Raw genomic sequence first — 22,758 nt, forward strand, 5'->3', positions numbered from 1 at the left:
TGGAAAGACATTTTCACTGGGTACATAAATCTCGAAATAAAATTTCACTAAATTTCTCTCAGGGCTTTGGATATATCATTCTACTGCCTTCGGGCTGGCTTCCGTTGCTCCTGATAAAAAGTCAGTGTAAATCTATCTTTTTTTTTTTCACCTGTACGCCCGACAGAGGCGTACAGGGGAACAGGAAGCTGTGGAAGGTTTTTAAGCACTAGGGTGACCCAGTTAGATGTGCATTTTAGAAAGCGCGCTCTGGCACTGTGGTCTCAGAGGGGATGGCAGTGAGAAGGTTGTTGCTGCGATCAAGAGAAAGGACACGGGGTGTAGAGGGGAGGAAGTCAGAGAGGCGGGACTTGGGGTCCATGCAGGCAGGCGGTGGGAGCCGGAGGGGCACGGATGACTCGGGTTCCTCCTATTGAGGATGAATGGTGGCGCGGTAGAGAAGACAGAACGAGGTTGGAGTGGATGGGGAAAATGAGTTGGTCCCGGACCTCAAGATCCATTCATCCCACAAACAGTCGAACACCTACTACATGCAGAGCGCCTAGCGCGTACGACTGGGGACTTGGGGCTGCGTGGCAGCGAAATTTGTCCCGCTGTGCACCTTAGACCCGCCACGGCCACACCTGCCGCCAAGTACTGCCTAGCCGGGGCCCTCGAGGCAGCGGCCGCGCGATCCGGGCATCTCGGCACGACCACCTACAGACGGACGGACGGACGGACGGAAGGATATACGTGGAGGCGCCTGCTCAGGGCTGGCAAACCACGTCGCTCCGGAGCCCGGATCTAGAGAGACCACTGTGCTGAGACGCCCGGACAGCTTGGGAAACCTTGGGCGTCCCCGCCCTCCTGCCGCCCAAGGGTCCGCGCCGGGACCCCGTCTATCCTTTGTGGGAGGTGAGGCAAATGGCCTCCCCGCTCTGCCCGTGTCCTCATCTGCCCAACCGGGGCCATGCCGTTTCCGGCCCCTCAAAGTCACCGGGAGGACTTTAGGAAACGCGTCTGGGTATTAAGATCTCGTCCCACCCCCGCGCCGACCGGCGCCGGCGCCAAATAAGTCCCGCGGGCTAGCGGATCCCGAGAGCCGTGCGCTACTGACGGCCCAGGCGGGGCGGAGCTCCAGAGCGGGCGGGACCAAGCGGGGGGCGGAGCCGAGGAAGAAGGGGCGTGACCTGCCCGGCGAGAGCCGAGCCCCCGCTCCGCCCCCGCCCCGCGCGCTCGCTCGCCGGCTCGCGCGCGCCGAGGAAAACGTTGCGCAGGTTCAAAAATGGAACGTCGGCGGCGTGAGGGAGCGCGAGGGGGTGTGCGCGCGTGCGCGTGCGCGTGCGCGCCCGGGCGAGGGTGACTGGGACCCCACCGGTCCGAGCATCGCGCGCCGCAGCCGCGGCCCCGCAGCTCCGCCCCCGGCCCGGCCCGGCCCGGCCCCGGGCCCGCTCGCCCGCCGCCCCGCATGGAGCTGTCAGCCATCGGCGAGCAGGTGTTCGCCGTTGAGAGCATCCGGAAGAAGCGCGTGCGGAAGGTGAGGCTGCCCGGGGGCGGCTCCCAGGACCCCTGTGGAGGGAGTCCCCTCCTGTCCCCAGCACTGTCCCCTCCGCGCTGGAGGCGAGGGAGAAAGTGGGCCGGGGGGGGGTGGGCAGGCAGCACCGCGCTGCCGGGCTCGTATCCCCAGCCCGTGCCTCAGTTTCCCCCGCCACCTTGTAGGAAGAGTAGAATAAAAGTTGTCGCCCCAGGATGCTGGGGGCAGCTGAGTCCGCCAGAGCTAGAGGTTAGGATCGGACTGTTGGGATCCTGAACGCCATCCTTTCTCATCCTCCCCTCATTCTAAATATGGGGAGACTGAGGCCCGAGTTGAAGAAACGGCTTGTCTAGTGTGTTCGCGTCGGAGCCGGGTCTCGAACTCAGGACTCTGGACTCTTGGTGCCAAGTCCTTTGAAGTTGGAGGCGGAGCTTTGGAAAAGCGTCGTCCCGCCTCTTAAGTCTAACTGCTGGACTTCGATCCCCTCCACACCCCCACCTCCACGTCTCTCCCCCACTTCCAGTGCACACCCCTCTGTCTTGCCCTCCCCAACTCCCAGCCCCGCCCGGCCGGCTCCGTGGAGCCGCCTACGGCGCTGGGGCATCCTCAAAGCTCCTCCCCCTTTGCCTTCGCCTCCAAAACATACACCCTGCAATTTAAGGAGCCATCTGTTCTGCTAGGTTCGGTCCCCGCGCCTCGGGCCTGGGCTTTGGCCGTGCACATTTCCTGTGCACACGTCTGCAAAGTGGTCTGGCCCCAAACTGGAGGTTGGAGATGGAAGTCTTTGGGGAAAGTTCCTGTCCCGGCACTCACCACTCTCCTTTTCCCTTATCTCCTCCCTGCAGCCCCGTGGCAGGCTCTAGCGGCAGGGCCGGGAGGGGTCTTGGAGTTCACCTCCTCCCATTTGACGAAGGCACAAACTGAGGACCTGGCTGGGGAAGTGACCTGGTCAAGGTCACACAGCAACTTAGAGATGGGTGTAGAGCAGGAGCTCAAGTTGGCTGTTTCCCAGCTCATCTTTCAAGAGAGAAAACTCAGTCCCGGCATCTTGGGCTAAGGGTGACAGTCAAGGTGGGCCATGACCTTTTCTTCCCCAACTCCAATGGGGTTGAGCTCTATCTTCAAGTTGGGGCTGCCCCTCCTCCTCCCTTCCCTCGGGGTTTCCTCGATTTGAATTTGTTCCTCAAAGCCCAGTGTTTTCCACACAGTGTAGCCTCAGCAGGTCCAGTAATTACCCGCTTCTACGCGGGGCCTGAGGGGTAGAGCGACAAGCAGCATTCCTTTCGCCGTTCATTCAAAATATATTTATTGAGGATCTCTGTGCACCAGGCACCATTCTAAGCCCCGGGGAGGGAGCTCCTTCCCTCGTGGAGCTGCCATTTTGGCAGCGGAGACACACAGTGAAAGAGGAAATAAATATAGATGCTTTCCAAGGGGGCTGTGTGCCACACAGAAAGAGAACTACTGGAAGGCGGGAGGGAGGGTGTTGGGAAGGGTGGCCAGGGCAGGCCTCTTTGAGGAGGTGACATATCTTGGTCTTCGAGTTCCAGTGTGGAGGGGTATCACCCATCGGATGGGGTTGGACTGGGAACTTTTAAAGGCCCCTGTCACCTTTGAGGAAGGGAGGAACCTGGCTCTATCTCCCCTCTACTGGAGGGGAAAAAAGAAACTGCTTTTCTGTCTCCCCTCTACTGGAGGGGCGATCACCCTTTCTCAAGGTGGAGACTTTGTCAGCCTTCTCCGGGGTCCTGCCAGGGTCTTTTGATTTGAGAGTGAGTTGAGAGTCTCGGAGTCACTCGCCTGTCACCTCTGGCCCAGAGGCAGCCTCTCACAGGGAGGGGGCTGATGGGGCTAGAGCCATGTGGGACACGCCAGGGAGGAGTATTCTAGGACTTGGAGAGTCTTCTAATCGAAAAAGGAAAGAGAATTTTGGTCTTAGCCCTGGGACACTGGACACTGGGTCTTTGGCCATGCACATCCCCACACGGTCTCGGTTTCCCCACACGTGACATGGGCTCCAAGCTTCTGCCACAGGAGCCCCAGAGGTGCTTGGGGCCCAGTGCACTCCTGTGTTCTAGTAGGGAGGACGGTCTTGGGGGGGGGGTCAGTTGGAGGATCTCTGGTTGATGGGGATCTTGTGGGGGGCGTCCCTGACTGTGTGTATGTGTTGGGGGACTTCTGTCTGCAGAGGGGATTGGGCCTGTCGTGCAAGTAGTCATAGAGGCATCTGTGTATCTCACTGTGTCTGCTTCTCTCTTTCTTCCCAGGGTAAAGTCGAATATCTGGTGAAGTGGAAAGGATGGCCCCCAAAGTAAGGCTCCTTTGTGTGTGTCTGTCTGCCTACCTGTACATCCTTCCATCCACCTTTTACCCTTTCTCCTGCCTCACTTTTCACTCCAGCTGCTCTAGTAATTGGCCAGCAGACCTTGATTAATCATCCTCTTCTCTGGGCCTCAGTTTCCCCTCTGCCAGCTGAGGGGCTTGGAGCACATGAGGGTGAAGGTGGGCCCCAGCTTCTCTTCTCATGGGCCCCATTCAGTGTTGCACTCCATCTTCTGGTGGGACCCTCTGCTCCCCTGCTTCTGGCCTTTCCCAGCACCTAGGAGGTGAAGGCCCAGCATCTTGGCTTCAGAGATGGCTGCCTGCAAGGTGGAGGGGCACTCAAGCTGCAGCAAGTACAGTGCCGGATGGGGGTTTGTGGGGTTGGGCAAGACAAGTCTAGCCAGTGGGGCACGAGTCCTCAGTGCCATACAGCTACGGACAGAGCCTGGCCAGGGGCCTTTGGACAGCACTCTCTAGTCTACAGAGCAGGCTCCTGTACAGCCCTGTGAGGCAGCTGTGGTCCTGATCTCTAAAGATGAGGAAACAGGCTCAGAGAAGGTAAGCAGCTTGCCTTAGGTCACACAGCAAGTGGAAGCAGAGTTGAGAGTTGAACTGCGCCTCTCCATCTTCAGGTATCTCTTCTGTGCCTCCTCCATCTCCCAGTTGCTGGGGCAGGGAGCTGGGTCTAGGACCTCTCCCAGTTGCCCCACCTCTCTGCTGAGGCCCTATCAGGAACCTTCTCACCAACCAATCACCTCCCAGCAGGGAGTTGTTGGGGGAGGGGAGGGAAGGAGCAGGTCGTGGGGCCTCCCCATTGGTCTGTGGGTGCCCCACCTCCCAGCCCTGCCTCCTAGAGACTGACTCCTGGAATCCCCCTCTGTCCAGAGCCCCTGCTCTTTTTGCCAGGGGCTTTCTGCTGTGCTGGTGTTGGGGGCTGACCTGGTATTTGGGTCCTGGGAGTGTCTTGGACACGCGGTGGTGAGAGACAGCAGAGAGGAAGACAGGCCATGCTGCCTCAGCTTCTCTCTCTGCAAAATGGGTTCAGTAGCCCAGGCCCTGGTCTCTTCTCACAGGCTCCTTCACTTTGTGGGGTGGAAGGCCTGGGGGTGTGTTCAGGATGGCCTGCAGGCATCCTGATGATTAGGGTTGGTGGCTGGTTAACCAGATAATGCATTCATCCATTCCTGCTGCCCCTTCCCAAACCCCCTGGGACTGAAGGATAATCCCCTCCTCCACTGAGCAGATGAAGGTGGGCTTCTGGTCTGGGTGAAGGGGTTGGTAAGAGGAGGTGGAAAGCTAGAAAAGGAAGATGTTCAGGGTGGGCATACTCCCTGGGTACTCACTCCCCTCTTAGCTTCTGCGCCAGAAGGCATTGCGTCCCAGTGGGACACCAGCCTGTTGGCCTTCAAGGCACCGTTGGCTATTTTTCCTGCTCTGTAGACTCCCTTCTCTAAACCGAGGTTTTTATCTATTTAAAGTTCCTTCCCCCACTTTTATTAATCCTGAATGAATACGTCTGCCCATCAGAGCTTCAGTCAGGGGAAGGACCTGGCAGTCCAAGAGCAGTCCCTCCATGGTTCTCCTGGCCTGTGCCCCTGACCCTGGGGCCCACTTGTTTCCTAACATGCTGAGACCACCAGATGGGCCCTCATGACTGCTTTTAGTGACACCCCCCCCCCCAAGGGAGTTCTGGAAGCCCTGTTTGGCCAGATGACCTGGGGCATTTCTGGCTTGCCTACACTTTGATCCTGGGTTCCTGGCCTGGCTCGCAGCTAGACAGCTGGGAGCTCTTGAGCAAGTCCCCAGCATGGCAGGACTTCTGCTTCCATCTCCAAATTGGAATAAATCCTCCAGTACAACAGTGTTGTGAGGATTAGATGATGGATATAGAGTACCTGATGCATGCTTAGCCCAGACCAAGCACTTAGTGAACGTTTGCTGTTAATAGTAAGTTACACAGTTCAGGCTTCTAGGTCTCCCCCCAGCCGGGAGAGGGGTCTGGGGGCGTCTGCTCCTCACAGGAGCCCAAAGTAGCCTTAGCAATCATTTAGATCAGTCCTCTCATTTTTCAAATGGGGAAACTGAGGCCCAGAGAGGGGAGTTATATACAATAATATAACTGCCAACCCGGTGCAGCATGGTGCCCATTTCATGTCATCCACTGTGCCACCCCACTTCACTTGGGGGAAAACAGGTTCAGTCACAGGGAGAAGCAGGAGAACCAGGGCTCCTTTGTAACCCTATTGGTCTTCAGTCTCTCCTCCTCAGGGGGCCTTGCTTGAAGGAGAGGCTGAGAAAGAGGGTGGGGAGTAGGTAGTTGGGCAGGCTGCTCCCTGCAGGCCTGGGAGCCTTGGCTAGGGCAGTGATAGCCTGGGTGGGAGGGGAGTCAGATTCTCCTGCTCCCCAGCACCCTCTGCCCCCTGGGCAGGGAGGCTTATGTTAATAACAGAAGCCATGATTTAAACGGACACTCACTCTGTGCCAGGCCCCTGTTAAACCTTTGGGTGCTTTGCCTCTTTTCTCTCCCCAACAGCAGACAAATGACTGCCCTTCCTCCCCAGCAGATGGGGCAGAGGAGCTATCTTGCTTGTTCTGGAAGGAACAGCAAATGGCACAGGGAGGGGCTGGGGGCACAGGGCAGAGGATGTTAAATAATCAGCTACATGCTGTCAGCCCCACAGAGATGCTCAGATACCCCACTCTCATCTCAGCCTGCCCAGGACCCTGCTGCTCCTCTTTGGAAACGCTTTCCTTCCCTCCATTCTTACCCACTTGTGAATGCTACCCCATTTGTGGGGAGGACCGCCTCCATAGAGCGTCAGTAGTGATATTATCAGTGAATCAGGGTACAGCAATAACCAGGCTGCCTATCAGTAAGCCCCTGTTAAGATCAGGCATTGGCCCATGTAATTGCCTAATGGCAACCCATTGTACAGATGGGGAGACAGAAACCCTCAGCAGAGGCGTCCTTGCCCCAGGTCATAAAGGTGGGACGATTTGAACTATGGGCACCTCCATTTCCCCACCTGTAAAATGGGGCCCTAGCCTCACGGAGCCCTGTGGAAGACTGCCTGAGACAAGATAGGGTTCGTAACAGTGCCAGACGCAGAGGAGGCTCTTCTTTCTCCTCCAAGGCCAGGTTGAGTAGTGGCAGCAGAGTCCTCGGTTTGGCCCTGGCAGGTGTGTGTCTGCGCTCTCCAGGCTTTTGATATTGATTTAATAAATGCTTGTTTGCTTTTATTATGTACCACACTGCTCTAAGTGCTTTATGGGGCTTAACACATCTAATCGTCACATCACCCCTAAAAGACAGGGACTATTGGTAGGTTCCCTTCACGGATGAGGAAACGGAGGCCCGAGCAGCGGAGTCACTTGCTCACCGCCGCCTTCGGGAGTCCGCCGCGCTGCTTCTCATTTGGGTGACTCTAAATCGGAGTCGGGGGCTGGGGCGGGCCTGGCTCTGCAGGGCGCCCCGCCCCCGGCACGGCGGGAGCCTGCGCGGCGGGGCCCAGGAGGGGCGGCCGCGAGCCTGTTTACCCCGGCTCGGGGGGTGGGGTGGGGGCGGGGGCGGGGCGGAGGTCACGTGGTCGTGTTTACCTCGGAGCCGGCGCGCGCCGTCCCCGCCCCCGCCCCGCCCCCCATCAGTAGGCCGGGTAATCTGGCGCGCACGCCCCCGCGCTGCGTGCGTGCGTGTGCACGCACGGCTGCCCGACCCCTGGGGGGCGGGGCGCACGGCGCTGCGTTGTGGAGCCTTCTGTCCGCCACGCTCGGTTCCCGCCCAGCCGGCGGCCCGGAGACCCAACCTCCGAAGTCTCCCAGGCCGCGGGCCTCGCCGGGTGCGCCCTCCTGTCCTGCCTGCCCCCGGCTGTTCGCAAAGCGTGTTTGCCCTCGCTGTGGCCTCTGGCTCCCCACACTGCGGAGGGCCAATGATGGCCTGCTGCTTAGGAGGGCCGGGGTGTCCGAGAGGGTGAGGCGCCTGTGCAGCGCCCCCCGCCCGCCTTTCTGCAGCACCGAACGGGGCCAGGCCTCCAGCTGCCAAGTCTCCCCCTTTCTGTGCACCCGCTGTGTGCCAAGCCCCGGGTCAGACGCTGAAGACGTGACCAATCAGACTGTGCCCCTCTCCTATGGACGTCACAGCCCGGTGGGGGGCCATTTACCTCGACGTGTGAGAGATCCAAAGGGAGAGGGTGGCCAAGATTCAACTGAGTTCTGACCACAGATTGGCCACTTACTGGCTCGGTGATCTTGGCAAGATGCTTAACCTCTTTGCCCCAGTTTCTTCATTTGTAACATCTGTAACCTACCTCATAAGGGTGTTATAAGGAATGGATGCGTCCTTGCAGTAGTCTGCTCTGGCACCTTGCTGTTACGGTGGTGGTGGTTCTTAAGATGAGGAAACTGAACTACAGAGAAGGTTAGGGACTTGCCAGGAACCACAGAGCAGCTACATCAACAAAAAGTGGGCAGGGCAGTGGGGAAGTGGGCAGGGCAGAGAGGACTAGAGCACTGAAGAGAAACTTCCACAGCTAGAGAAGAAGGGAGGGCCAGGCAGAGGACACTGGAGGAACACAGAATTCCCCCTCTCTTACTAGTTTACAGTCGAGGAAATTCAACCGTTGTTTGGGGGAGAGGAGGAAGGTTTGAAGTCTGCCAGCTTCTGGTTGCTTTCAGTTTGGGCTTTACCCAAACTATAAAAAAAAAATCTCAGTTTCACTTTCAGCATTTCTCCAGGGTGAGCAAGACTCTTCAGTGGCTTCTGCAGCCATTCCCAGAACACCTGGGGGCTGGGGGCTGGGCTGGGCACTCTGGCGAGGCGTTACAACCTGCCAGCCAGGACACCAGCTTGATTCACCAATAAGGATGATTCACCAATAAGGATGGCAGGTGCCAAGTGCGATAATAAGGCTTTGGAGAGCAGCTGAGGGGAGGGTTCATTCTGCTGGGAGTAGGACAGCTTGGAGAGGATGTCAGGAAAAGCTGTAAAGACCTGACTTTTAAAGGATGAAGGGTTCACTGGAGGAAGGGGGCCCTCCAGGAGGAGAGCACAGCACGTGCAAAGGAAAGGAGCTGTGATGGTGCCTGCTCAGGCTGGGCGTGTGGCACTCAGGGCATGGACCTTCACTGCTGAGTCCACGGGGCCCGACACGAAGTAAGTGTGCAGAAGTGTCAGTGAAAGAAAGGAAAGAAGGGTTCTGTCCTTGGGCAGCTTGTTGTTTAAATATTGATTGGACTTCTTTTAGGTTTCACAGTAACCAGGATGGTTGAAGATGAAGGTTTAAACTTGGCTGGTAGATGGCAGCAGGGGCAGGGGCTCTGCCTGGCCTCTCTCTGCCTCGCAATACTTCCCTAATACCTCCTTACCTCCCTCTTTTATTTATTTATTTTTTGGCTGTGCCACGTGGCTTGTGGGATCTTAGTTCCCCAACCAGGAATTGAACCCCGGCTCTTGGCAGTGAAAACTCGGAGTCCTAACCACTGGGCCACCAGGAAATTCCCTCATCTCCCTTCTTATCCAGCAGTCCTGGGTGCAGTCTTGGCCAGAATCACAATCCGTTGCTTTGGTTTTGTTTACACACACCCATGTACATACATAGACATATAAATGTATTTTTATGATTATATGTGTATTTGTATGCATGCATATACATACACCCATACATATATATATATATATATATTTTTTTTAAACAGTTCTCAGGACTTGGACTGTTTTTTAATGATTTTCTTTCTTTTTTTTTTATAAATTTATTTATTTTTGGCTGCATTGGGTTTTTGTTGCTGGGCGCGGACCTTCTCTAGTTGCAGCGAGCGGGGGCTACTCTTCGTTGCGGTGCGCAGGCTTCTCATTGCAGTGGCTTCCCTTGTTGCAGAGTGTGGGCTGTAGGCGCGCAGGCTTCAGTAGTTGTGGCACATGGGCTCAGTAGTTGTGGCTCACGGGCTCAAGAGCGCAGGCTCAGTAGTTGTGGCGCATGGGCTTAGTTGCTCTGTGGCATGTGGGATCTTCCCAGACCAGGGCTCGAACCCATGTCCCCTGCACTGGCAGGCGGATTCTTAACCACTGCGCCACCAGGGAATCCCCATATATATGTTTTTTAATTAAAATTTTTTTATGTATTAGCATCTGTTTATGATGAGTCGTCCTGGTTTTTCCACTTACGGAAGTCATAAAGAGTTTGTTTTAAAATAAAATGTTTTTAAAAAGCGAGCTAATTTTTTTTATACATAAATTTATTTATTTATTTATTTATTTATGGCTGCGTTGGGTCTTCATTGCTGCGCGCGGGCTTTCTCTAGTTGCGGCGAGCAGGGGCTACTCTGTGTTGCAGTGTGCAGCCTTCTCATTGCGGTGGCCTCTCCTGTTGCGGAGCACGGGCTCTAGGCACGTGGGCTTCAGTAGTTGTGGCACATGGGCTCAGTAGTTGTGGCTCGCAGGCTCTGGAGCGCAGGCCCAGTAGTTGTGGCCCACGGGCTTAGTTGCTCAGCAGCATGTGGAATCTTCCCAGACCAAGGCTCGAACCTGTGTCCCCTGCATTGACAGGCAGATTCTTAACCTCTGCACCAACAGGGAATTCCCAAGTGAGCTAACTTAAAGGCAGATACTAAGTAAATAATCGTGCGGTGAAAGGAGGATGGAAATGCCCAGGTCTGTCCCAGCAGGGAATGCTGTCTGGCCTGGGAGTGGTGGAATGTCCCTCGTGGAAAGACCTAGGGGCCTGCTGTAGGATCACTGTACCATTCAGTCACTGAACATTTACCAAGTTCCTGCTGTGTGCCAGGCCCCGCCTGAGAAGGGGACTTCAGACCTGGCCTTGATGGTGCAGATGTGTTCCAAGGAGCGAGGGAGCAGCTCAGCCTGGGCAGAGGGCCCACTGGGGCTGGGGCATCAGGGGGGCTAGGGGTGGTGACAGTAATAAGCACAGAGCACTTCCTGTGCACCAGGCGCTGCTCTAAGCACCTAGATACATGAACAGGTTTAATCAGCACAAGAGACCGTTACAGATGGGGAGATCAGCATAGAGACACTGAATAAATTGTTTAAAGCTGTACAGCTAGCCAGGGCAGAGCTGGGGTTTGACCCCAGCCAGTCTGGCTCCAGAGCCGCTGCTCTTCACCACGTGCTCTTGCCTCTCATAGGAAGGGAATCCAGGGACATATGGGGCCTGCCCTCTTCACCTGAAGTGAACACGGGGATCTAGTCCGGAGTTGGACGCAATCACTTATAGAGTGGTGTGATCAGTGCTCAGAATGAGGGGAGTTCTGGTGTCATGCAAGCCCCCAGGAGGCCTCCGACCTACCCTGGTAGCCAGGGACAGTTCATGGGATTAGGCGACAGTTACACTGGATCAGGAAGGGGCAAAGTCCTGCAGGCAAGTGGGCCCTGATGGAGCAGCTGTGGCCTCTGAGTGGCGGGTGGCGGGGTGGGGGGCAGGCCAGCTCTGACCTCTTGTCTCTCTCCCCAGGTACAGCACGTGGGAGCCGGAGGAGCACATCCTGGACCCCCGCCTGGTCATGGCCTATGAGGAGAAGTAAGGGGCTCAGCCTTCCAGGGGGCTGGGTGGAAGGCAGGCTCTGAGGTTGCATAGGGAGCTGCTGCTGGCTTGGCTCCGAACCAGGGTCACTGGGGGCAGGGGTCTGGCAGGGACTGCCGGGTCTTGTCCGCAGCTGGGGGAAGGTGCTGGGCACCAGGTCCCAGGGCAGCCGAGGGCCCTGTCCCTTTCCTGCTGCTGGGTGATGTCAGCCACTCCGCTAACAACCCCAGGCCTCTGTCTCTCTGCTGTTGTAGGCCACCCCCAACAGCACCTGCCCCGATTTCCCCAGAAGGCTGGGGTTTCAGTTGCCGTGAAGAAGGTGAAAATGGGCGTAGAGATGCCGTGCGTGTGAGGAGCAGCAGTATCAGTCATGCCCGGTGATGGGCCAGGGGGAGGTTCCCCCCTACAGGTCCTCTCGCCAAGTTTGATGAAGCTCTCAAGAAAGGCCAGGGGAGGAAGTGTGGCTTTGGAGCCAGGACACCTGGGTTCCGGTCCCTCCTGCTTGGCTGCCTCCTAGCTGGGAGGCCGTGGGCAAAGCTGCCTCCAGGTCGCAGACTGCCGTGTCTGCCAGTGCTCTGCTGCAAGTGCTCTTCCAAGGGTTGCTTAGTGATTGGCAGCTCGTCCGAGGGGCCGTGATGGCACACCTTAGCGGGGAGCTTTTGCCAAAAATGTTGTTTCTCCTGGTGGGAGGGCCTTTTGAGCATAATCTAGCCATTCCCGTCTGCTGCATGAGCCCCAGCGTTACTGGCCTCCCTGCCAGCAGGCTGCCCAATCTTTCTGCCTCTCCCCAGCCCATCGACCCTGTACAGTGCGGGACCGTTTTATAAAGTCATTTTTATTTAGTTCCTTTTAGTAACCGCCTGAGACAGGGATGAGGGTCTCATTTGACAGATGAGGAGACCGAGGCTCTGATGAGCTAAGGGACTTGTCCAGGGTCCTCACAGCTGGGAGGCAGCCCAACCAGGGCTTAACCTGGGTGGGGCTCCTGAGCCCCAGTGATGCTGTTCCGCTGCCCCTCCTCGCCCCCTTCTGATCGCTTCTCCCACAGGAGGTCTCCCGCTGCTGATTCGAAGGAAACGTTCCCACTGCTCTTTCCTTTAAAAATCACAGTGTTCCTGTCCCACAGCTTCTTTCTGGTTCCCGAGTGCTGGTGGGGCCTTGATCCAAAAGGGTTGTGACACTGAGAGAGCCCTGTGGAATGTCCTGGATTGTGGTAAGGAGAGCATTGGGCAGGTGTCAAAGGCCTGGATCAAATCCTGGCTCTTCCACTCACCAGCTGTGAGGTGCTGCACAGGGCCTTTTTCCTCTCTGAGCCTCAGCTTCTCTGTCTGTGAAATGGGGAGAACAGTGCTGACCTCAAGGGCTCTCATGGGGAGGAAAGGCGTGTGAAAGCACTCCGCAAACCATTAGGTGTGGGCACACACGGGCAGATGTCTTCCTGATGGTAATTAGGGGTCAGCTAGTTCATTCTTTCATTTGTTCAACAAATCTTTATTGAGGTCCTACTGTGTGCCAGGCACTGTTCCAGGGACTGGGGCACAGCAAGGAACAAAACCAACAAATGTCCCTGCCCTCGTGGGGCTTACATTCCAGTGTGGAGACCTGCAGTGAAAAGTACACCAGTAAACGTGTAGATGCCGACGTGCTGACTGCCGCACAGACAGGGTCGGGACGGGGCCGCTGCTTTCAGTGGAGTGGTTAGGTGGTGGCATTTGACCAGAGACCTGAGCTAAGTGAGGGAAGGACCCCAGTAGGTTATTTTAGAGAAGACCATCCAGGTGAAGAGCACCCAAGAATGATGCAGAGGCCCTGGGCTGAGGAACTGCATGGAGGCAAGCGTGGCTCTGAGTGTGGCCAGCTGGAGTGGTGTGAGCTGGGCAGGGGTGGGGCGTCTGGGGGAGGGGCAGGGGCAGGGGCAGGGGCAGCTGAAGGGGTGGGCGTGCAGCTCAGGAAGGGCCCTGTGAGTCCTGGTAGAGGATTCGGATGTTGCTTTCAGTGAGTCAGAAAAGTCCGTAGTTAAGGAACAAATGAGAAGCTTGGGGATTTCTACAGACCCACTGTATGATTTGACTTCCTCTTTCTCTCTGGGTCTTGGTGAGAAGGAGGTGGAAGCGGGGTGATGACCATTTTAACACCTGCTTTGCAGGGTTTCTAAGAGACTCAGAAGGAGTCGAGCCAGGGGGCTCTAATGGGGAGTCCCTGCATCCTGGGAGGGGCCAATGGGGCACTGAGGGCTTGTGGGACCACGATCCCCACAGCCCTGGGCACTGATGGGCCCTGGGTAGGTAAGGACTGGACAGAATGGAAGCCCCCCCCTCCCCCGCCCCACTCCCACGGTTGCAGGGCAGGAGCAGGGGTGCTACAGATGGGAAGCCAGGTCATGTGGCCTGGGCTGCAGGCCTGCCCCCCTGGCCCTGACTGGGCCCCCAGGCCTGAGCTCGCCAGGCCTGGAGCCCAGAGCGCAGCATCTTCACCAGTGGCAGAAGTTGTCAGAATTGTAGCATCGGGCAAATGACTTAACCTCTCTGTGCTGTAGCTATAAAATGAAGATAGAAACTGTGCCTCCCTCATAGGGTGGCTGTGAGGGTTAAAGCATTGAGAGCAGCGCCTCGTACAAAGTGTGCAGGACATAATAATAATAAATAACACACAAAAATAATAAAGACATATTATTCTTATTCTTTTCCCTCAAGGCCCTTTCCTTTTTCCCTGTCTCTACTTCCTCCTTCTCTTCCTCTTTATTATTTTAGTCTTTCTACCCCCCATTTTGAGAAATGCCAGGGGCCTCTCTCACTCCTCCCAGGAGCCCCGGGGACCAGCTGAGAAGGGAAGCTCTTGCTCCAGACTAGAAAACTGAGGACCAGAGAGGGAAAGTGACCAGCCAAGGTCTCCTGTGGGTCAGGTAGAGCTGGGCCTGAAACAGGGTGTCCTGGCGCCCAGCACCGGCTTCTGAGTTAAGGTTCTCACCCTCCAGGGCTTGGGAGGCCTGTCTTGGTGTGGGTATCCCACGCCCTGGGTGCTTCTCTCGAATGCTGGTTCTAGGGCCCCACGGCAGACCTGCCGAAGCTGACTCCGTGGGGAGGGAGGGAGAGCCCTCCCCCCAGCGTCCCTGGAGTCTGATGTCTGGAAGGGGGTGGCAGCCACTGCCTCGAGGAGGGACCAACAGTGGAAACGGGCTCCACGGATGCACTGGCTTAGCTTGGCTCAGACTGAGAGACTGGCCCAAGGCCACAGACAGCATGAGTGGAATGAAGTGAAACAGAATGAAATGACTTTGAATTGTCCCATCACGTCCAGCACATTGTTGGGGTCTCTGGAGTGTTGTCTTGTGTGTTGTGTGTGGCTTTGTCTGCGTCCTCAGGTTGTGCCTTGTGTGTTTGTGATGTGAGGAAGGCATCCGGCAGAGAGTCTGGCATCTACCGGGGACTGAACGCAGGCTAGATTTTCTCCCCTTCCCCAACCAGACGATACAGACAGATGGGAGCCTGTCCTCCCCGCCAGGTTCGTGGAGATGCCAGAGTGGGGGGAGAGCTGGGCAGAACTTCGCATGCGAAAGGACTCGTGGCCATTCTCATGAGTCTGCCTGAGGCATTCGAGGCAAATTCAATTGACAGGTTTCTATAGAAGTCTCCTAAGAGTGGAAACTGGAACTACATTGTTTTGGGGGCTGTTCCCAGTGCACGTAGAGCAGAGGTCTGGCGTGACCCTGGGGCCGTGAAGACCCACATATTTTTGGAGATGTCCCCCGAGTCCCACCTCTAGCAACTGGGACCAGTCGCTGTGCCCTCACCTTTAGTCAGATGGGAAGATGCAGCCCTGGGAGTTGAACACACGACCCCATTGTTATGGTCTAAAGTGAGGAGCCCTACCCCAGGATTGGGGGGTGGCCTGTGGAGGGTGTCCCCCTCCCCCGTAGACAGCAGAGAGCTGGGTGGAGCGGATGCCTTACTTTCCCTTAAATGTCAACAGTGTTTCCTTTTGTTCTGCCATCTGCTTTGCACCTCAGGGAGGAGAGAGACCGAGCATCGGGGTATAGGAAGAGAGGTCCGAAACCCAAGCGGCTTCTGCTGCAGGTAACCCCACCAGCTCTGGTGCCCACCCACAGGGCCCCCTTGCTCCTCCCACCAGCCCCTGCCCACCCGTGCATTTGCACTGGATAGTTCTGCTGAACCACTAACCCTCCTCGGCTCCACCCAGGACACTGTGGGGTGGGGCAGGGCACTTAGTGGGTAAGTTTCAATGGGAGGAGTTGGGAAAAGTCAGAATGTGGGGCTGGTGCCCCTGGAAGACACCGTGGGTGGAAGGTACTGTGGAGGGAGGGAGGGTGGATGTGTGGCTTACGGGATCCTAGAATTTTGAAAGCTTAGAATCTTGATGCTCAAAGTCCCCAAAATACAAAATTGTAGTATTTGCGAATCTTAGAAGCATAAACTTTAGAATTGAGGAAACGGGAGTCTGGAATTTTAGAATCCAAGAAAAGGAGATTCATAGAATTCTGGAACCATAGCCTTGGAATGGTCTAGAAATGTGTCATTTTTTAAATTATTATTTTTTAATTTATTTATTATTATTATTATTTTTTTGGCTGCGTTGGTTGTTGGTCGCTGCACGCAGGCTTTCTCTAGTTGTGGCGAGTGGGGGCTACTCTTCGTTGCGTTGCACGGGCTTCTTATCGCGGTGGCTTCTCTTGTTGCGGAGCACAGGCTCTAGGCGCGCGGGCTTCAGTAGTTGCAGCACGCGGGCTCAGTAGCTGTGGCTCGGGGGCTCTAGAGCGCAGGCTCAGTAGTTGTGGCTCACGGGCTTAGTTGCTCCGCGGCATGTGGGATCTTCCCGGACCAGGGCTCAAACCCGTGTCCCCTGCATTGGCAGGCGGATTCTTAACCACTGTGCCACCAGAGAAGTCCCTAGAAATGTGTCATTTTGAGTGAGAAGAAGCCCTCTGCCACAAGACTGGCAGCCCGTGTTACCCAGGTCCTGGGGGCACTTTGCTACTTTCACTGGTTTGCACTGAAAAGAAGATGGAGTCTGAAGTGATGTAGTTATGTGATTTGAGGCAAATCTCTGAGCTTGAGTTTCCTCATCTGTGAAATTGGGATGATAGAATACCTGTTGTCCTTAATTTAATAAGGCCCACCCGGGAATTTGAAGCCAAAAAAATAAGGCTTCTTGGTCCACGTGCAGTGTGAGCCATGTCCGGCCTCCTGTCCATTCCATCCAGAGTCACACAGCTGGATTAGAACCCAGATCTGAGTCCTGGTGCTCCTGGACCTGTTAGTTAGTAACTGTAATTCTGCCATGGTGAGGTAGAGAAGGACAGAACTGTATGAAAGTTACTAGGCCTGTGATGGTATACGAGCCAGGCTAAAGGGGTGGGTTTTGATAAAGTTGCATATGGGATAAGCCCTCTTAGCATTGCAGTATTTTCACAATCTCCTCCCAGTTCAGCTCTCCTCCCATCACCATGACAACCTGCACCCCATGCTGAGTGATGGGGATTAGCTAGTGGGACTGAGGAATGGAACTTGCACATGTGATCTCTGCCCCCAACTTGAGATGTCTGACCTACAGGTCCTATCTGCTGGCCTCACTCTCTTCCTGGGAGCTCTTGGCCTCTGGTGACAGGTAGCAGGAGAAGCTACTGTCCCAGAGTGATCCAGGCCCCCGCAACATCTTAGCACCAAGGATCTTTCTTGGGTTTGTATAAATTTCCCCCAAAAGTCAGTAAGACAAATGCACAAATTATAAAATTTCAGTCTTTGAATGGTAGAAGAATGTGCCCTCCAGCCCATTTAAGCAAGAAAGAGGCAGGGCAACAGAGGTCTGGACTCAGACAGGGCCACCCTGCGGCTCAGAGCCCAGGAGAGTCCTGGGGGAATCAAGGGGTGTCTGCAGGCTGCTGGCAGACCTTCCTGTGGCTGGGTGACATGGTGCACCCCAGTGCTATGTGTACCCCTGGTCAACTTGCCCCAGGAAACTTCAGAGCCCTGTGCCTCACACCATTTCCCTAGCGAGCTGGCCGTTTCAGCTTTGGGGGTTCTTTAGAAGCAAAGATTCCTTCCCTGTAATGAAGACTAACTCCTTAATTTATCTGCCTCAGAAATGCAGGTGTGTTTTTTGTTGGTCAGTTTTCATTTTGTACCGCTTGTGTGCCTCTGCCATGGACCAAAGGGACGTGCCCTGAGGCCCCATCCCTGAGCCACTTACAGGGCCCTGGGAGATGAGGCCGCGCTGTGAGGCCAAGAGGAAGGCTGAGCTGGGCCAGGCCCTGACGCTGGGGCTGGTCAGGGGAGCGCTCTGGGCTGGGGTGAGGGGCGGGGTGCTGGCTGGCTCTGAGCCCTGAAACATGGGGAAGGGGACCCCGGGCGGGAGGACCAGCACGAGCAAAGGCGCGGCAGTGGGTGGGAGGGCAGGGCTGATCCGCCGTGCCCTGGCTTGCCCCCGCAGCGGCTGTACAGCATGGACCTGCGGAGCTCCCACAAGGCCAAGGGCAAGGAGAAGCTCTGCTTCTCCCTGACGCGCCCACTCGGCAGCGGGAGCCCCGAGGGGGTGGTCAAGGCGGGGGCACCCGAGCTGGTGGACAAGGGCCCCTTGGTGCCCACCCTGCCCTTCCCGCTCCGCAAGCCCCGCAAGGCCCACAAGTACCTGCGGCTCTCACGCAAGAAGTTCCCGCCCCGCGGGCCCAACCTGGAGAGTCACAGCCATCGACGGGAGCTCTTCCTGCAGGAGTCACCGGCCCCGGACGTCCTGCAGGCGGCCAGCGAGTGGGAGCCTGCTGAGCAGCCCCCTGAAGAGGAGGGTAAGGCAGCCCAGCCCCGAGGCTCCGACCCAGGGACCCTCAGAGCTGGAAGGGCCCCTTGAGGCATCAGGTCCAGCTGGTCCAGTGCCCAGAGAGGGCCTGGGCGCTCCTGAGGCCACATAGCCCGCAGGGCCCCTGGCACCAAGCCCAGAGCTCTTTCCGTGGTCCCGCTCGGGATGAGTTCGTGTCCAGCCAGGGAAGGTACATGTAGTGACGTCTTCCTGTGTGTCCAGCCTTGAACTAGGCCCTGACCTGGCTGGAGACTCAGAAGACGATCAGGTGTTGGGGGTGGGGTGGGAGGTGGTCGACAAGCTGCCACCCACGCCCACCTTCCCCACCTTGTTGCTAACGCTGTCCCCCGTCTGTCTGTGTGTCTTTGTCCCATGGCTGCAGCAGATGCAGATCTGGCCGAGGGGCCCCCTTCCTGGACACCCACGCTCCCCTCAAGTGAAGTGACAGTGACCGATATCACCGCCAACTCCATCACCGTCACCTTCCGCGAGGCCCAGGCAGCTGAGGGCTTCTTCCGAGACCGCAGCGGGAAGTTCTGAATCACCATTTTTACTCTTCTTAAACTGTTTTCTTTTGGGCTTGGGGTGGGGACTTCCAGAAATGGGGAGGGGTTGGGGTGGGTAATTATTTTATTTAAAGAAACATTGATGAGGAGAAGGGGGGAAGATCCCAACACTCTCCCACCGCCCCGCCCCTTTCTCTGTACGGACGTTTACAGGGCAGCCTTGGGTCTGTGTCAGGGCTGGGCCTGGGGAGGCCTGGCACTGCTCTGTCACTTGGGGTACCATCACCAGGGTAGGATGGGGACAGGACCAGCCTCCCCCGGACACCTCCATCACCATTCTTCTCTAGAGAGACAGCAGCTGGTCCCCAGGACTAAAGGAGGATGGGAAGGCCTGAACCCTCCCCTTAAGTAGCCCACCCCAGCCTTTCTGGTTGGTTTCCCCTTTGCCTTTTTGTGTGTGTGTGTTTGGGGAGGGGTCTTTATTTTTAACTTTCCACTCCAGCTTTGCGGGGGGATATGGAGGCTGGCTTTGACCAAAAGTGATTGGGTCACAGAGCTAAGGGGCTGGGAAGGGTTTGAGATTGCTGGGCTCGTCCCACCCCTTCAGAAAGGTCTCTCCTTTCCCCTGGGGGCAGCTGCCAGCTAAGCCCCTTCTGCCGAGAGCCACCCGCCCCAGCTCCATCACCTGGCCCGTGCAGACCGCTCACTTGCACACCCAGCCCCGCAGGTGTGTGCACACTACCCCTCGCGCCCTCGTGACTGCACGCGCCAGTCCGCAGACGTGTGCAGTGGGTCTTGCAAGCCTCCTGACCAGGTGGACGGGGTGGGGGGGATGGGGGGGAGTGATTCACAGCACAGAAGAGCTTGCTCTAGGCAGCCCCGCTCATCCCACCTTGCACAGCACTTCGCCTGACAGGACCTATCCGAGTCAGCGTGGATAGCTGTCAGCGGAGGGCAAGGCTCCGGCCAGGGGGCGGCCGATGGCCCCCGACGCTCCAGGCTTGCGGCTGCAGCCTTGTGGCGTCACCTGGGCAGTCACAGGCGTGCAAGCCTGTGTGTGTGTGCTGTGCACCGGCGCGAGCTCGGCGGCACTTGTGCCCTGTCCCCCCACCCCCAGGGCTCCTGTTCTCTCTGACTCAGGTGACTTTCCAGCCCTTCTGTCTCCCCTCTTTTTCTGCTCTCCCCTTCAACTCAGCCAACCAGACATGGGCGTGGGTGGTCAGGGAGGGAGGAAGCGTCCCACCACCTTCTCAGGGCAGCCCTCGACTCCTGACACCCTTCCTCCTTCCCTTCTGGGTCTCCCCCACATCCACCCTCAGTGCTGCAGCTGGGACTAACCTTGTTTCTCTGCGGCGGGACCTCTGCCATGTCTTCCTGTGGTCGGGCTGTAGTGGGCGATGGGTCAGGCTGTGCACGAGCCCCCCACCCTGGCAGGGGCCTGTGCCTGCCAGAAGAGGGGCGCTCTGTTTGTGGTTTGCACAGACGTGCCCTGTGGACTAGTGGCTCCCCTGGCAGTAAGCAGTGACGTCTCCCCTGTCCTGGTCCTGCGGGGGAGAAAAAGCCAGACTGGGGGTGGGCACCAGGGGAGCAAATGAAAGGCTGACCCCTTCGCCTCTCCCCGTTGTCAGACCAGGCACTCAGGTCCCTCCCCCAGGGCTGTCTCCACGCTCTGCTTTGTCCTGAGGAAGTGGGCAGAATCCTGCTGAGGCTCGGCTAGGGCAGTTCTTCCCCCAGACCCCTTCTTCCCAAGTTCCCAAACCAAAGACAGCCTGCACCCCATTTTTGTTTGGGGTGCCTTGCTGGCAAGATCCCAGATCCCTGAGTGTCTGTCTCCCCTTCCTCCTTAATCCTTTGTTGTCCAGGGTCAATTCAGTGCTTCCATTGGGGGATGGCTTCCTCCCCCCCACCCCATGACTTGATTCACCCCCAGGCTAGGGGGTTGTGTCTAGGGGAGTCTGGGGGTGGACCAGGGAGAGGAGGGGCAGCGGGGAACCTGCCCAGCTACGGGACCCTGGGAAGGGCAAGGGCAGCCTGAGTGGGAAGCTGTCCCAGATCAGGGGCTCCCGGCAGAGGGGAGGGTGGTGGGCAGGGGTGTCACGCTGACAGAAAGCTGTGGACCCTGGCTTGGGACTCGGCTGGCAGCTTCCAAGAGAAATCACACTCCCCAGCCCCCAGGGGACACGTGGCCTCCTCCTGCGTCACTCTGAAGAGCTGTCTTTGTAGCTTGCGGGTCTGGGGGCTCGTGTGGGATGAGGCAGCTGCCGCAGAGGATTACTTCTAGCCTCTCGCTCAGCCTTCACGGCCCGCAGGGCGCCCTGCTCTCTGGAGGGCCGGACCTGGGAGCGGAGGCTCCCTGGGGGAAGGGCTGCGGGCTGTTAGGACCTTCCTGCCCAGGACCCAGGACGGTGACCTCTGTGAGGGGCTGGAAGTGGCCTTGCAGGACTCCTCCCTCCCTGAGCGTCCCAGAGGGCCTTGGGGTGAGAGGGGGCAAGGCGGGCGTGACCTCCCACCCCACTGCCACCCGAGAAGGCCAGTACTCACTTGGGGGTGGGCGTTGAAAAAGTTGGACCACCTGCCTTTCCTTCCCCCAGCTCCACCTGTTTTGAATGTAGAGACCGGTTGGTACTTTTCTTTTGCTGTGGGGTGGGGCGAGGGACATATTCTCCGCCCGTGGCGCGGCCCCTGGTATTGCTGCGGGCCACTCTGGAATCACCATCGCTCTTAGGATGGTGCTCCCTCCACCGGCTTCCCCCTGGCTCCTGCCCTGGGGGAGGGCGCTTGGCTTGTCAGGTGGTTTCGCTTTTGCTTTATAACTGGCCAGCCTGGCCTCCGGGTCTCAGCACAAGAACGCTTCCTTTGCACAGAATGAGCGTCCGAGCTTTGTTCAGACTAAATGAATGTATTTGGGAGGGGTTGGGGGCGCGAGTCGATTCCAAGCACACACCGTTTCAGAGTGAGTGTGTGCGGGGAGAGCTAGAGCAGATGCAGAGCGTGGTTTTATTTTTGTACTGATATTGGTAAGAGACTGTATAGCATCTATTTATTTAGATGATTTATCTGGTAAATGAGGCAAAAAAATATTAAAACTACATTAAAGATGATTTTGAAAAAAAGCTCTTGGGCATCCGATCATTGCTTGTGATGGTGTCACAGCTGTGCCGAGAAAAGAGCTGCAGCCCTGGGGGTGAGCCCTCCAGGCCTCCCAGACCCCCCGGAGCCATCTTGGCAGCACATAGGGCTGGCGCCAGGTGTCCTTGTCCGCTTGCCAAATCCTGAGACGTGGAGATGCTCTCATGTCCATACACTCTCCCTGTCTGGTTCATTTTCCCCTCCAAGTCGCAAACCCTCAAATCCAGCCCCACACGTGTTCTTGACGCTCCTGTTCCTGTGTATCTGTGGGTCTCGCAAGTCTTCCGGCGGGTAAGTTATTTCCTCCTGGGTAAGGAGTGTGCTCCCCTGCCTGGTCAATGCTGGGAAAAGGCGGGGGAGGCGAAGGTGAATTGAGAAGGAAACGTGCGATCTTGAGGAGTATCTGCCTCAGGTGAAGCCCTTACTTGGTCACCAGGTAGTCAGCCGTCTTCCGATGCCAGCCAGAGAGGTCAGGGGATTCTGGTGGTCAAGTTTCTTGGACCCTTTATCCCTAATGTCTTCATCCCAGGGCTTCGAGTTCTGCTTCTTCCCTGTTGGCCCTCAACTTAGCATAAGAGGCCCATGAGGCTGTGTGTTCAGTCTCCTTTGCAGCTCTTTCTCTCTTACAACTAAATATCAGGCCCCATGGCCAGCAGGATATGCCCCGTGGCTGCAGGAGGTCAGGGGCTCTTTAAACACTCTCATAAATAAAATACAAAAAAAATATGATTGATATACATACATGGAAAGTAACTCTACTTTCCAAAACAAAAAAAACCTAGAAGAGGCCTTCTGGCTTTCACAGCATGGCCTGAGTTGATAGTGGGCTGACCTGGGGCTGCCGTTCTCTTTATTCAGGCTTTTACACTGAGCCGACTCTATATTCAGGGCTAGAGCTGTTGTGTGTCCAGTGCTTCATCTGCAGCCCGTCCCAGTGCACAGGTGTGGTGAG

At 56.9% G+C, this 22,758-nt stretch overlaps 1 protein-coding gene across 3 annotated transcripts; it reads left to right on the plus strand.

Moving 5' to 3' along the window:
- The first annotated feature begins 1,238 nt into the window (after positions 1 to 1,238).
- Positions 1,239 to 21,784, plus strand: CBX7 (chromobox 7). 3 transcript variants are annotated; one of them, XM_007189077.2, is made up of 6 exons: positions 1,239 to 1,516; positions 3,781 to 3,824; positions 11,296 to 11,361; positions 15,371 to 15,437; positions 17,809 to 18,160; positions 18,557 to 21,784. In XM_007189077.2, the coding sequence occupies exons 1-6, from the start codon at positions 1,448 to 1,450 to the stop codon at positions 18,709 to 18,711; spliced, it is 753 nt and encodes a 250-aa protein (XP_007189139.1). In that variant the 5' UTR covers positions 1,239 to 1,447; the 3' UTR covers positions 18,712 to 21,784. The 3 variants fall into 3 exon arrangements, with proteins under 3 accessions (XP_007189139.1, XP_007189138.1, XP_028024056.1); XM_007189076.3 differs by having other exon boundaries at positions 1,243 to 1,516; positions 18,554 to 21,784; XM_028168255.2 differs by having other exon boundaries at positions 1,244 to 1,516; positions 18,088 to 18,160; positions 18,554 to 21,784.
- The last annotated feature ends 974 nt before the right edge of the window (positions 21,785 to 22,758 follow it).

This window comes from Balaenoptera acutorostrata, chromosome 11, assembly GCF_949987535.1.
Source record: "Balaenoptera acutorostrata chromosome 11, mBalAcu1.1, whole genome shotgun sequence".
Taxonomy (NCBI): Eukaryota; Metazoa; Chordata; class Mammalia; order Artiodactyla; family Balaenopteridae; genus Balaenoptera; species Balaenoptera acutorostrata.

Excerpts from the sequence above, each read along its gene's own strand:
- CBX7 (XM_007189076.3), top strand. The coding sequence starts at position 1,448 with ATGGAGCTGTCAGCCATCGGCGAGCAGGTGTTCGCCGTTGAGAGCATC. Across the intron at positions 3,825-11,295 it reads TGGAAAGGATGGCCCCCAAA|GTACAGCACGTGGGAGCCGG; the intron begins GTAAGGCTCCTT and ends CTCTCTCCCCAG. Across the intron at positions 11,362-15,370 it reads GTCATGGCCTATGAGGAGAA|GGAGGAGAGAGACCGAGCAT; the intron begins GTAAGGGGCTCA and ends TTTGCACCTCAG.